Raw genomic sequence first — 14,007 nt, 5'->3', positions numbered from 1 at the left:
ATAGATAAAAAAGCTATCACTAAAATTGAAATGCTACATCTCGTAGACCTGAATATTGACCTAAGAGATAAACATGACTGAACCAAAATGAAAGGAATATGAAATGCAAATGGTTTTACTAATGCTGCGGAATTGAAGGGAAATTCCTACCTACCAATTCTGACTCCTGTACCATACAATTAGTCGTAATCCGACTCCCCAGCTGTGGCAGAAATTCATTACTTCCATCTTTTTTTTTTTTTTGTTTCGTTTTACTTCATAAGTTAATTTATTATATTTTCCCTATTCAGATTAAAAATGTACATTATGAAAAATTGTTTGAATAATTTAGTTTTATGATTTTCTTTCTCCATGCATGTACAAAGAAATGCTAGAGAAAATTTTAGGGCCTCCAACTCCGACTCCTGCACCCCCAAAATTAGTCGTACTTCCATTCTGCAGCTTCGGCAGAAATTCCTTATTTTCATCCCTTTTGTCTTACTTTATTGAGCACCGGTACTGGCACGGCTTTGTCAGTAGTAGAAAAATAAAAGGTGGTTTGGTTTCCTGTATATTTACAAATAATATGTGATGAATTTCTTGCCAATTTGATGTGTTCATTTGCTCTCAAATGTTACGGTTCCATGTTATGATAAATTGGAAATTTATTTGTCCAGGTTATGATAATTTCCTAGGTAAAATATTCTTAACATTGGAATAGTAAAAGAACAAAATGGAATTTTCGAAAAATTTCTTCGAGGTGCTCACCCCTATGCTACAAACTGCGCCAAATTTCATAAAAATCAGCCGAGCGGTCTAGGCGCTATGCGCGTAACAGACGTACAGAGATCCAGAGACAGACTTTCATCTTTATTATTAGTAAAAGATTATTTTTTCCCTATTCAGGTCAAAAATTTTACAAAATGAAAAAGTTTAAATTACTAATTCAATGATTTTCTTTCTCCATGCTTGTACACAGAATTTTTTGAAAACATTTTTGGTCCTCTGACTCCTGTATCCCAAAACTAGTTGTACTCCGACACACACCAGTACGTAGTGTTTTCAATTCTAATACTACCCTAATATTAATATCTGTACCTCAGGTCAGAACAACGTAAGTCATATAATTGTAACTTTAGAGGCGAGAGGAAAAACTTTTGTCTGCCGCATGCAAAAGATTGAACATGCGCTCAACACAGACACAAATGCCTACATACATACACACGAACTCCTACACACACAGCACTGCATACACAACACGCACACACATGCATACATACACATATACACGGACCCACATACATGTGCCTACACAAACACACACGCGCATTCATACACACACACGCTCGTGATTGCGAAAAACATAATTTGAATTCAAGATGCCAAAAATTCAAATTAATATAATTTTTTTTTAGAATTGCATTCACATGGCTCAATGCGGAATGAATAGGATTCTACGTACAATATAATAATGAACGAATCGAAAATCACAATTTTTGGACTTACATCAGTCTGGCTCTGAGGTACAGGTATTATGGAAGAGGTATGGAAAGTGTTCACATATGCAGGAAGATGTTATATTCACAAGTAACCCCATCTTATCTACCTTACAGCTGACTTTCAAAAGAAGTTGATTCAATTTAAAAAGTTATGTCATAAATTCACTTGCATGTTCATATAATGGTTTGCAACAGCTAAGTTTAGCTCCATAATTAGTTTAAAATATGTTTTTACAAGGAAAGGACATATTGGTAAAATTATATACAACAACCGCTAAAACAAAGATTATGTCACCAAGAGGTAGGACTGGTACTGTCATATTTTGAGAATTTTAAATATTTTTTGCTTGAGGTTATCTTACTAAAACATGCCATGTACACATGTGACCCATGTTCAAATATGCCCCTTTTTTCCCCTACATAGTCATAAAAAATGCAAATTAACATCTAAAATACATCATTAAGAGTTGTGCTAAAAATGTTTATTTTTTAAAAAAGAAATTAATAAACTCATAATTAAAAAATCAACTTTAAGAAATCTTACTGTGTTCAAAAAATTCAGGTAGAGTCTTAAAAAATGCAAATTATTATCTTAACTACTAAAGGCAAAACTTGATGAAGGAAACATGAAAAGTTATTACATCATCCCATTTAATTGAAAATTTTCCATCAAACCCCAATTCATACCGGATAATCCCCACATATATACCGGATAACCCCCATATCAATATCAGATTAACTACTGGATAGCCTGCAAAAATCTGTCAGATATCCCGTACGGTGTGGGCTGGCTGGATCAGATACCGGATTGTTAAAAAAAAATAGCCGGAAACCGAATAGTTCCCAAATAATTGGTGCAACATTGTTAACATATTCGCAAAGTAATGACATGAACAGCAAGTACACCAAATTGAATAACAATGTTTATTTTAAATATAAAAACTATAGCAAATGTTCTAATCATGCTTTACTCAGGTAAAGATCTATTCGTTAAAAAAATAGCATAAACTATAATAAAAGAACAGAATAAAAAAAATACTATGAAATCGTAATAAAAATTGGTAGAGGGAATACATTTCTAGGTTTTTCAAAGTAATGATGCTTGGGTTCAAATCTTCATTTCTTCTTGGTTAAATGCAATGAATTCTCTTCAAATGGGAAAAACTTGGTTTTTTTTTCTTGAATTAAAACATAGCCATCACCAACTGAACTATTACAATTGTAAATGCCTCAGTGACTTGTGGTTTTCTTCAATTACTTTGGCACCGGAACTCAAAGGATGAAAAGATTAACCAGCAAGTTAACCAATATGACAGATAATTTAATTTATTTAACCTGTCAATATCGACAAACCAGCTAGCGTTTAATAGTAAGATTTCACTAAACGGTCTTTCTCATATCCTTCTTCATTCATTTGCACAAATGAATGGCTGAAAGGGATCCTTGTAACTGAGAAGCAAAAATTATGTACAGCTCTCTTACAAAATGATTCAGAAACTCACTTTTAAATCATGATAAAGCAATAACATAGATTAATTTTAATTTTTTTTAACACTAAAAGCAAGACAAAATGATAATTATTTGCAAGCAGGATTAATACTGATTTATTAGCACTGCAAAATGAAAAGTTGTTTTTGAATCTTATGAAATTAAGAATTTCTCACTATTCTAGAACACCTCAAAAACTATTTTACAAAGATTTAATATAAAAATTATGTATCAAGCATCAGCCTACTTTTTATATGATACTGTTTTATGTAAACAGTTTTACATTTCGCACATACACACTATGAGAAATAATACGGCAAATAATCAAATTAAGATTGTTATTTTTTCCAGTAATTTGACAAGGATTCAGTAAAATGTAAACAATCATTTGGCGTCGATATGTACCGGTACTGTCGCCAATGTACCTTTAACCAAAACTACGAATTAATATAAGAATTAGCCAAATTTACAGGCGAAATTTCAGCACGAACAACAATAAAATTAAAGGTATCACAGCATTTAAGATTTTTCTTTCACGCACTATATCAAGCAAATAAATAAACATCGAAAAGGATATCTTTACCGTATGTAAGGAGTATGCATGCTTTCGGTAATCGCTGATTAATCAATTCCTTGAAAATACTCCCTCATTAACCATATCCTATAAATCTTCATGCAGTACAAGGGACTTTTAACATCTCATAGACATTTTTTCTCGCTAATAAAGTCCATTATTTAATAAATTTCTTAGTCTTCTACTTCGGATTCAAGCAGTCAGCCATGTTGGATTTGCCCGTGCACTCAGATGCTTTCCTATTGGTCGAAAGGCCAACTCTACCCAACTTTATTGCTCGGAAGCTATAATCTTGGACTAAACTCGCGTACGGGGGAACAATAGAAATGATGACGTCGATCTTGGCCGAAGCACCTGAGGTATATTGGACTAGTCCGGTATTGGATGGAATAGGGTGAAAAGTTGCATCGTGTGATAAGCGCTTTAAAAACATCGAAAAGCCGATGGAATTGGCCGATGTTTTTTAAAAAAAAGGACCTTTGTTGTTTTACTTTTTAATACAAAGTAAAAGGAGTTATTGTTTTCATACAAAATTGTTTACTTAAATTTCAGTATCAATTTCTATTTTAGTCACCACTAAAAGAGATTTTAATACTGCATTCAGGTGCCAAACAAGTTAATTATTGCGTTGTTTCTTGCGGCTGGATGTACGTATCTCTCATAAGTCATAACTCAAAAATAGTAAGCTGTAGAAGGCTAAATTTTTGCATGTTGGATGTGCGCACGCTCCACTTGTGCATTTTCCTTTTTGTTTTCAGTCGGGTGTTCTAAAAAGCCTATTAACTGATTTTTTGTGGCTATTAATTACTTATTTCAATGCAAAACTAACATAGCGTCTCAGACTGACGATCATTTGGTGATGTATTGCAGAAATGGAGACTATGGAAACATATGAGATGGCGAAACTGGTTTTATTTCATTTTGTTAGATTCCCGTTGAACCGATGATAATTTTTAACATTTCGATATTTGTAATATGAACCACAGTAATGCAGTCTTTTCTGTATCGCTTCGGCGGAGTTACAAGTTTGGGGCCCATCGAAATACATTTTGGGGCCCTATTTCTCTATCACAGAAGTTGTAAGCATTTACCATAAGCATTTATTTGTAACTCCCGCGGTGCTCCTATGGTTATGGGGCCTCTCGCGCAATTGCAACTTATGCTATATTTTAAATCCGCCACTGCACGTCAAAACAAACTCGGGTGCAAGTTTTAAAAGGGTTTTTCTGCTGAATGTTTATGATTATTTTGAACTCTTTTTTTTACGACTATTTTTTGTATTTCCGAGAACACTTGCGTGCCCCTCCTCCCACTCCCTCAATTTCTGAAATTAAACTCTAGTTGTACTTCTGAGTTGTTTAAAACTAACGCCATTCATAAAATTAGAGTTTTTTTTTCAAACTTTGTCTATTGTTTAGGAAGAATTTAGAGCATTAATGTAAGAAATTGATTAAAGACGTTTTGAATGGTGGCATAATTCGGAAAACAAAGGGAGTTTTGAATTTTTTTCTTCGGAAGTGCTGAAGTAGATTCGGAAACTCTTTCGAGGCGTTGGTGGTAGCGGTTCTGTACTAAAAAAATTAAGCCGAAGTTGGGGCCGAAGTTTAACGTTGTGAATTACTCCAAAATCAGAGGTTGGCCCCCCTAACCCACCCTCGTCGTTTCAAGCATTTCTTAAATATTTAGCGATTCTTTAGTTTGGTCAAGAAATGTCATTTTGCGTATTTTTTATACTTGTTTCACCTATATTTTGTAATGCGTTATCTTTTTTGCATCATTAATAGCGATTGATTTTTTTTTCTGTTGTAAGTAACTATTTTTATGTATTTATTTAAAATCAATGAATAAGTTATTTTCGTTTTCATCATATGTTTAATAATATGTTATAGAAAAGTTTCAAGGATTTTCTATTATGCAATTTTTTAAATTTCAGAAAATTATTGTTAAATTGAAAGACTTAATTTGAACTTGTTTGTAGTGCTTCATAAAGGATTAAACAATCAAATTGTTCAATATTACGTGTGCAAACATCAGATCAAGTAGTATATGTATTCAGTTATTAACTTGGTGGTGTAAATATTGAGTTTGTTTATTGTAGCTGCGTTTTAAGAATCTCGCTGTTTTCATGGCTATTTCTTTTTCCGCAAAATTTATGTCACTGTTATACATTTTATGAAAAATGCAAACTTTTCTACTCATAAATTTTAAATAAGTATAAAAATATTCCTATTATGATTTAATATTGTACTTTATCTGTTACCTTTTTTGTTTAATAACTATGTTTAGTTTATCTAAATCCATACATTATTACAATATTACTGAAATCTTAGTTATATGTTCAATTAAAAAAATCAATTGTTTATTAAGCAGTCTCTTTGTTTTTCTTCCTTTTTTTTGGCTGTTGTTCTTTGTCTTCCATCATACAGCAGTCAAAAAAGGAGAATGATAACTACACCGTGCAGTGGCGTAGCTAAGGGGGGCGGAGGGGCGGTTCGCCCCGGGCGGCACTTTTCTAGGGGCGGCAAATTGGCCCTTTTGATGTGGAGAAATTAAATGTATTTTACAAATAAGGAAATTATGGTTTTAATCTATTACTGCAGGCAAGAAAATCTCTTCTTAAAGCACTCAAAAGGACAAAATAACTTTTCTGGGGCATAATGGACAGTTTAAGTATTCCTGTAGTTTTCAATTATTCCAAGAAAGTGACACCACAAACGATGAAAAGAGCGGCTCAAGTCATTTCAAACCAAGAACTTTCCCGGAAAATTATGCGTGTTTCAACACTCAAATTTGTGATTGGAAGCTCGATAATAATAAGAAATTCTATACCTAACTTGAGCCGCTGTTTTCTTTGTTTGCGGTGTCATTTTATTGGAATAATCGAAAACTAAAGTAATACTTAAATCTTCCATTCTGATCCAGAAAAGTTATTTTCTCTTTTTTAGTGCATTATGAAAAGTTTTTTTTTTTTTTTTAATCTGTTATTTAGACTGTGTAGAGGTTAACTTTCGGAAGACGAAAACAATGAACTTTTCCAATTTTTTTTTTAAGAAAAAGCTAATACAGAATTTTAGTTTAGAGTTTCTTGAAAGCCTACTCGTGAAACAAAAATTTCCTTTTGATTTCCCACTCTTTACAAGAGTTCTCTTCTTTAAACGAAGTTTAAGGGATTTCCGTTTCCTCGCTTTTGAGAGTAGATAATCTATCCGACAATTTTAGATCACATGTTAATCTGTTCCTTATGGAAGGTAAGCGAATTTCATTTTTCAACATTTGGGTTGGACCCTCAACTTATCCAAACATAGTCTAAAATGCGTTTTAAAGTATTCAGTTTCAAATAATTCCGCTTGGGAACATCTCCCACCCCCAATCTGTAGTCGAACAGTGCGAAAATGTTTTTAGGTAGGGGAGCGCTTTAATATCTTATCCCTTTTCTTGATATCACCAAAGGTAGTTTAGAAATACGTTTTTAGACTTCAATGTTCAAAAATTTCTAGGCAGAGTGCCTAACCCTACCGTTTTCTCTAACGTAGCAAACACAACCAAAAAGTACATATTTAAGCATTTAATTCTGAAAGCTTTCCAGGAGAAAACTCCCACCTTCTCTTCTAAAGTCTCAACATCTAGCTTAAAATTACGTTTTTAAAGCTTGGATACTTCAATATCAATTTGTGAAAACAGGATTTGAACCCTGACTGTCCTTGATCTCCCAAAGTGATCAAATATAGCCTATAATAAGTTTTTAGGACTTCAATTTTGGAATTTTTCCAAGACAGATATCTTAGTCGCCCTCCCCTCTCACCTAACGTCTCCAAAGATTAAAACTGTGTTTTTAAAACTTCAATTTTGAAAAATTTCCGAGGAAAGAATACTTCACCCTTTTTCCTTACGTCCCTAAGATAGCCCAAAAAAATTTTCTTAGAAATTTGCGTGAGTAGGAGAGCTTGCTAACCCTTCCTTCTGACTGATAGTGTAAAATATTATTCAGCTTTAAGAATGATTTTTAGAGGGAAACCTCTCTCTGTCCCCTCTTCCTCCTAACATTATAAAACAAAGCCCAAAGTCGGACGTCATTTTACAGGAGAGAACTGCTTGGCTTCGCAACATTTTTTAAGCCATTAGGGAACTTTTCAACGTCACCAAAGACAGCCTAGAATTCTGTTTTTGAGACTTCGGTGCCGAAAAATTTCCAAAGAAAGAACCCGAACCTTCCCCTTTCAACCAAACCACCAAAGATACCCTTAAAATTGATTTCAATTTAAAAAACATTTCAGTAAGAAATCTCAGCTCTACTCTCCCCCCTTAACGCCTACAATTGCGTAAGTATACGCATGCAATTGCGTTGTCGAAGATAGCCTAAAATTGCATATTGCAGAGCTTAAATTTTTCGCATTGAGTATTCGACCATTCCCGATTTCCTTGACTTCTTCTACGTAGCCTAAGCTGCATTTTAGAATGTCGTAAAATTTCCTTTCGTTGCCCACCGATCCCCTAACGTCAACAAAGAAACACTAAAAGAGACTAATTTTGAAAAAAATCGGGAGCAAACTCAATGCGCTCTTTCTAATAACTTTACTAAAATTTCGGCTTTTGACTTAAATTTAGCAATTTTCTCCAAGTTTTCTCCCTTTAAAAGAATAATAAGGTCTTATTTTTTCTTCAATTAAATTTCTAGTTTAAATTTAAACATGTTTGACAATTTTGTGTATTAGCTACTTCACAACGAAAGGGCGGCAAATTGAAGATCAAATTGAAGTTTAAATTGGGTGATAGTAAAATAAAAATTTAGGTCGAAATCTGATTTTTTTTTGGGGGGGGGGGGGGGGGGGATTACAATTCCTTATTCGTTGAAAGGAAGTAAAGTGAAATTAATCAATAATCCTTTAAATCCCTGAAAATCTTATCAATTTTTTTCTGTTAGATTTTTTTTTTTTGCCATCGGCCAACAGCATCGGCCATCGGCCATCGGCAATCGGCCATTTGGAGGAAAACAATCGGCCATCGGCCATCGGCCACCTTTGAACAATCGGCCAACAATCGGCATCGGCCCATCGGCCAAAAAATGCCATCGGTCGAGCCCTACTAAGATGCAGAGGGGTGAAAACGCCAACTTGTTATGTCGTGTAAACTGTCCTTAGCCGCATGTTTAATTTCTTTATCTTTCTTGGCGGTAGGCATTTGGTTTTCTTGGCGGCCGGGACACTACCGTGTCTTGTGATGAAGCTTAATTCAAGTAAGAAAGAAATCCCAACTTGAATTGAGGCAGTGAAAAGTAAAGAGATGTAAGTGGACATTTTCAAGTTTTGAGTAAAATGCGTTTAAAGATGACGTTCTAGGTAGGCTTTCATTGATTTTTTTTTTTATTAATCCCACTGTACAACATTACCTACCAGGACTACTAGTTTTATCTCTTGCCCCAAAACAGATGAGAGGTTCCCCTTCTATTTGTACTAGTTATCTCCAAATTTTTAATTTTGCCACTTTCATCCCTTTGCTTCTCACTACCTCAATTAGTTTTATGAAAAGAAACTTAATGAGGTCACAGGTATCTGTAAAGATACAAACGTCTACATTAAGTATTTTATGAGATAAAAGATGACAGCGCAAACGTTCAGTTCAAGTTGTTATATTTGGTAATATAAAATGTTTTTCGACAAAAAAGCGATAAATGGCTATCTAACTATTTTTAGCTATAAAACCAATAAATTTATAAATCACTGAGTTATTATTAATGTAAAAACCTACTAGTGGAATGTTATAGGTCCTCCCTTGGACCGATTTTTCCTTACATCCAAATGCAGAACAATGAAAGACCATTTTGTTTTAAAACAACAGCTCTCCCTTGTAGAAACACATGCTACGCTACTCCGCGGTGGGTGCTTATCACGGAGTGAAAACCACTTTCGTGAAGGCGTGAGAAAGGGTTGCCACATACTCTCTCTACCCATCTTCACTCTGATTGCTGGACCCATTGGCTCCCTGATATAGAGGTATCCCCATTATTGAAGCTCTGCGCATCTTTATGTTTTGCAGACATTAGTGATACGCCAGAGTGTTAAAACTGTACATCTGATGCATATACGAATCATTATCTAGTGCCTAAATCCGCGAAAATAGATACAGACTTCAACTTTTTCACCCAATTCAATTCCCATTTAGCAAAAACATTCTCGAGAATGATTGATTCTGAAAAAAATCCCCACTAAGATTAGGGGAGTCGGGGGGGGGGGGGAATGAGACAGCCCTTCATTAATGCTGAAATAAAATGCGAAATTTTTCCTAAAATCTTGTTCAGTAGATAAAGTAGCAAGAGTCGAAAGCTGCTACATCTCAGGACAAGGTAGAAATTATTTTTTCACATTTTATTTTGGCATACAAGCAGCGCCATCCCATTTCTCCTGACTCTCCCCTACTGTTGAAATTACACATCTCAGAACATTTTTATATAAAGAAAACAGAGAATTTCGACAAAAATTTTTGAAAAATGCTAAAAAAGGTTGTAATAAAGAACAATACAAACTTCAATAGTGTTTACTAGACTTTTGAAAAATTCCTTGAAGGAGTACTCCCCAACATTAAAGCTCATCTAAAACTTTTTTGTTTTTTGCAATTTCTGAAAATTTTCCCGGGGAGACTCTTAGAACCCAAGCAAAGTTTCCCGAGTTTTATACATAAATCCCCATAACTTTCTTCACTCAATGTTCCCAACTATGAAACACAAACAAAGCACTTATTTTCTGTCCAGTCTAATAACATCATGATTAGAGCTCTTCTTTTAGGTTTCTTAAATCATATGAGGCAATGAGATCGAGAAGCAAAGGGATGTAAATGGAATTTTTAAAGTTTTGAGTAAAATGCATTTAAAGTTCCAGTCCTAGGTAGACTCTCATTGAAAATATTTTCATTTTTCAAAATTATGCTATATAGCAGCACCTAGCAAGACCACTAGAACTATCTCTTCCCAATGTAAAGGACAGGTGCTGGTTATCTCCAAATTTTTAATTTTGTCACTTACAGCCCTTTGCTTCTCACTGCCTCAAATGATTTGCATGCTTTACACTTGATCTCTGGAGATCCTTGTAACAAATGGCCAACAATATACAATAAATTTTACTAAAAGTAACACAAAAAAAACGGGACTAGAGAATGAAATGTTAAAAGGAAAAAAAAATTAAGCCTATTTAATAAAAGCTGATAAGAGTGCATATCATAATAACTGTTCAATTGAACTATAGTATTGTTCGCACCATACTAAACTAACGAATGTGAAAATTTTCATTGTTTTCAGGAGAGCCATAAAACACTGAATATAATTTTTGTCCACCTGATGCATTTAATTATTTTCAGCGTTTTAATTTTCATCGATAACTTTAAGAGTAAAAAAAACTATTGCTTTCAGCAGTTATAACCAGTAGCCCTTTTTGAGTAAAACGGCAAACATCAAATTTGAAAAACGTGACTTTTCACATTTGTTAGTTTAGCATGGTGACCAGGGGTCTTCACAAGCTTCAAGAAGTGACACATGTTAGCCCAGGCCTAAAGAGGACCCAAAAAATTTTTAATGAGGGGTGAAATATATGGGGGCCCGTAGAAATCATTTTTAATGGGCCCCAAATTTTCTGTGCACGTCCCTGATGGTGACGATGATATGAGCAAATACAGGCAGTTTTTCTTCACAATTTAAAATTTATGATCAGTTTTGAAAAGGAAAATTGACAAACTGGGGAGGAGGGAATACTTTTCTTTAAATATATTTAATAAATATCAACTTAAAAAAATCATTTCAAAATGTATCATTACCCTGTAATGACATGTGCAGCAGTGAGAAGCAAAGGGATGTAAGTGCCAAAATTAAAAAAAATGGAGGTAACCATTACAAAAGGTAGGTGAACCTCTCCTCTGTCTTGGGGCAAGTGATAGTACTAGTAGCCCTGGTAGATTCTGTTATACAGTATGATTTAGAAAAAAAATCAATGAAAGCCTACCTAGGACCTTATCTTTGAACGTGTTTTACTAAAAACTCGAAAATATCCACTTACATCCCTTTGCTTCTCACTGCCTCATATGACTATGCATACATTCGTAACAAATTTTATATCAATATATTTTACCCCTATCCACACTATAAGAAATTCTTGGTCAAATCTGATCAAATTTTACACAAAAGAGAGACATTGTAGAATAAAAATTGTGTGAGTAATGAGCAAAATATGAAAAATTAGGAGTTCAAAATCATTGTTTCAGATAAAGGTTTGCTGCATCCTGCAACAGCCAGTTTATCCGCCTCGTCATTTCCAGGGTTATTGTCATGGCCTTTAACATACCGCCAGTCTACATTTAAACCTTCGCGAGCTTTATCCAAGGCTATAAAATCGTCTTTATTGATGACAGTCTTCCCACTTGCATTTTTCCAATCCTTTGCTTTCCATGTAACGATCCAGGAAGTTATGCCTTTGATGACAAACTGACTGTCAGTATAAAGCCTGACATTTTTAATTCCTAGTCTTTTTGCCTGATTGAGAGCATGAACTGCAGCATATATTTCTGCACGATTATTTGTCTGTCTCCCAGGAAGTCTCATGCTGGTATTCAGGGCATTCCCAGGTCCCCAATAGACTCCTATACCTGCAGTGCAACCTTCTTTCCCGTTTGACGAAGCAGCACCATCAGTAAATACAGTGACATATTCATCGTCAGCAATTTCTGGAATTTTAAGTTCTTTTTTAGGAATCTTTCCAGTCTTGACGAATTCCTCCGCTTCTTCTTTGGTATCGAATTTTCGAAATGATGGGTTCCGAAAGTCTTTAATTTGTTTCTCACATTCAACCCAGGTTGAGTAAACACCTGTTTTTTCTCCCCTATGCACAGCATAAAATGGTCTCTTTTCTGCAGTATCATCAGGAAGGACTAGAGGCAAAATCTCTTGGGTTGAGTTCAAGGCATTTACGACTAAGAAAGGATCATCTGTATCCCAGTCATCCCAATCATCAGCCATATCATCAGGAACCAATGCTTGAAAATTGCAACTTGTTGTGGGGTCAAGCATTTTCCTAGCTCCAGCCACAGCCAATTTATCGGCTTCCTCGTTCCCATGATTTCTTGCATGTGCCTTGACATAAACCCAATCCACTTTGAGGTCTTTGCAAGCAGAGTTAAGCGCTATGAAATCATCCTTATTTACAACCTTTTCCCCTGTAGTTAAAGTCCAACCATTAGCCATCCACTTTTTTATCCAGTCAGTGATAGCATGAATGAGAAATTGACTATCGGTATAAAGTTTTACCTTCTTTGCACCAATCTGCTTGGCTTGGCGCAATGCATGGATTGCAGCCCAAATTTCAGCTCGATTGTTAGTTTGTCGCCCTGATATACGCATACTAGTGTTTAGTGGATGATTGGGACCCCAATATACTCCAATTCCAGCACGAGAGCGCTTTTTGCCATTCTCTGTACTCGCTCCATCTGTAAACACAACCACTTCCTCATCAGGATCAGCAAGAACATACTTGTCTTCTTCACTGTCATTGAATTTCCTTTTTTTAACAACACGATTTTCATAATTCAAATTTCTAATTTCTCTTTTACTAGCTTTGACTATGCCTCCCGTATTCATATATTCAACAGCATCTGCCTCATTATCAAATTTACGATATGAAACATTTTTCAGATCTTTAATTTGAGCCTCACACTCAGTCCAAGTTCTGTACACTCCAGGTGTTCTTCCTTTGTGTACAGCATAATAGCTCGCTTTCGAGTGGTTTACGCTGTACGTTATTTTTGGATTCTCTGCTATTATATCAGAAGTAGAAGTTATAACTGAAGTACAAGCTGCATAAGAACCCCGATTAGTTCTAATTAGCAAGGAATGAATGTTTCTGTCCTGAGCAGAATCGACAGTCTGCTTTCGTGTTCCACTGGGATTTAGGGTAATAAATTCCTTTGCTAATTCGGGTGTTAAAAATTTTTTATAGGAAGCATTAGGAAATCCTTTAACTTGAGCTTCACATTCAGCCCATGTAGTATAAACACCAGGCTTTCTCCCTACTTTAACGGCGTAAAACCCAGGTTTTGGCATTTCTATTCTTACGTACGTCCTAATGAAAATGTTTTGAAATTTAAAGCTAGTTTTCAAAAAAATATAGTGTCGATGCCAGAGGTATGGGTGAAAATTGGCTAGCATGAAATGCGTCAGTTTTTTTTTTTTTTTCAAATTATAATCCACATCAATAACTACAAGAAAAAGAAATTTTAGTAACCCATCCACAAACGACATGTGCAATTTTGGACACTTCGACAAAAAAGCAAAATGTAAATATTTTGAAAACGGTCTGTTACGCTACGGTTACAATCGCATTAGAGAACTCAGCTGAAGAAAAAAGGGTATGTTCGAATGGAGTAATTGGTTAACCAGTGACTAACCAGGCGCTTTGCCGTGTGCAGATCAGCCTCCCTGGTGCAGATAAAGGG

At 34.9% G+C, this 14,007-nt stretch overlaps 1 protein-coding gene across 1 annotated transcript; it reads right to left on the bottom strand.

The window, feature by feature from the left end:
• Positions 1-11,175: 11,175 nt before the first annotated feature.
• On the bottom strand, positions 11,176-13,615 carry LOC129228471 (uncharacterized). Its single transcript, XM_054863152.1, has one exon. The coding sequence runs from the start codon at positions 13,613-13,615 to the stop codon at positions 11,759-11,761; it is 1,857 nt and encodes a 618-aa protein (XP_054719127.1). The 3' UTR covers positions 11,176-11,758.
• Between the last annotated feature and the right edge of the window lie 392 nt (positions 13,616-14,007).

The sequence above is a fragment of the Uloborus diversus genome, chromosome 8 (genome assembly GCF_026930045.1).
Source record: "Uloborus diversus isolate 005 chromosome 8, Udiv.v.3.1, whole genome shotgun sequence".
Taxonomy (NCBI): Eukaryota; Metazoa; Arthropoda; class Arachnida; order Araneae; family Uloboridae; genus Uloborus; species Uloborus diversus.
This window is presented reverse-complemented; position numbering and strand designations above follow the sequence as displayed.

What these genes read in the sequence shown, in the direction of transcription:
- LOC129228471 (XM_054863152.1), bottom strand. Translation starts at nt 13,615, where the DNA reads ATGCCAAAACCTGGGTTTTACGCCGTTAAAGTAGGGAGAAAGCCTGGT.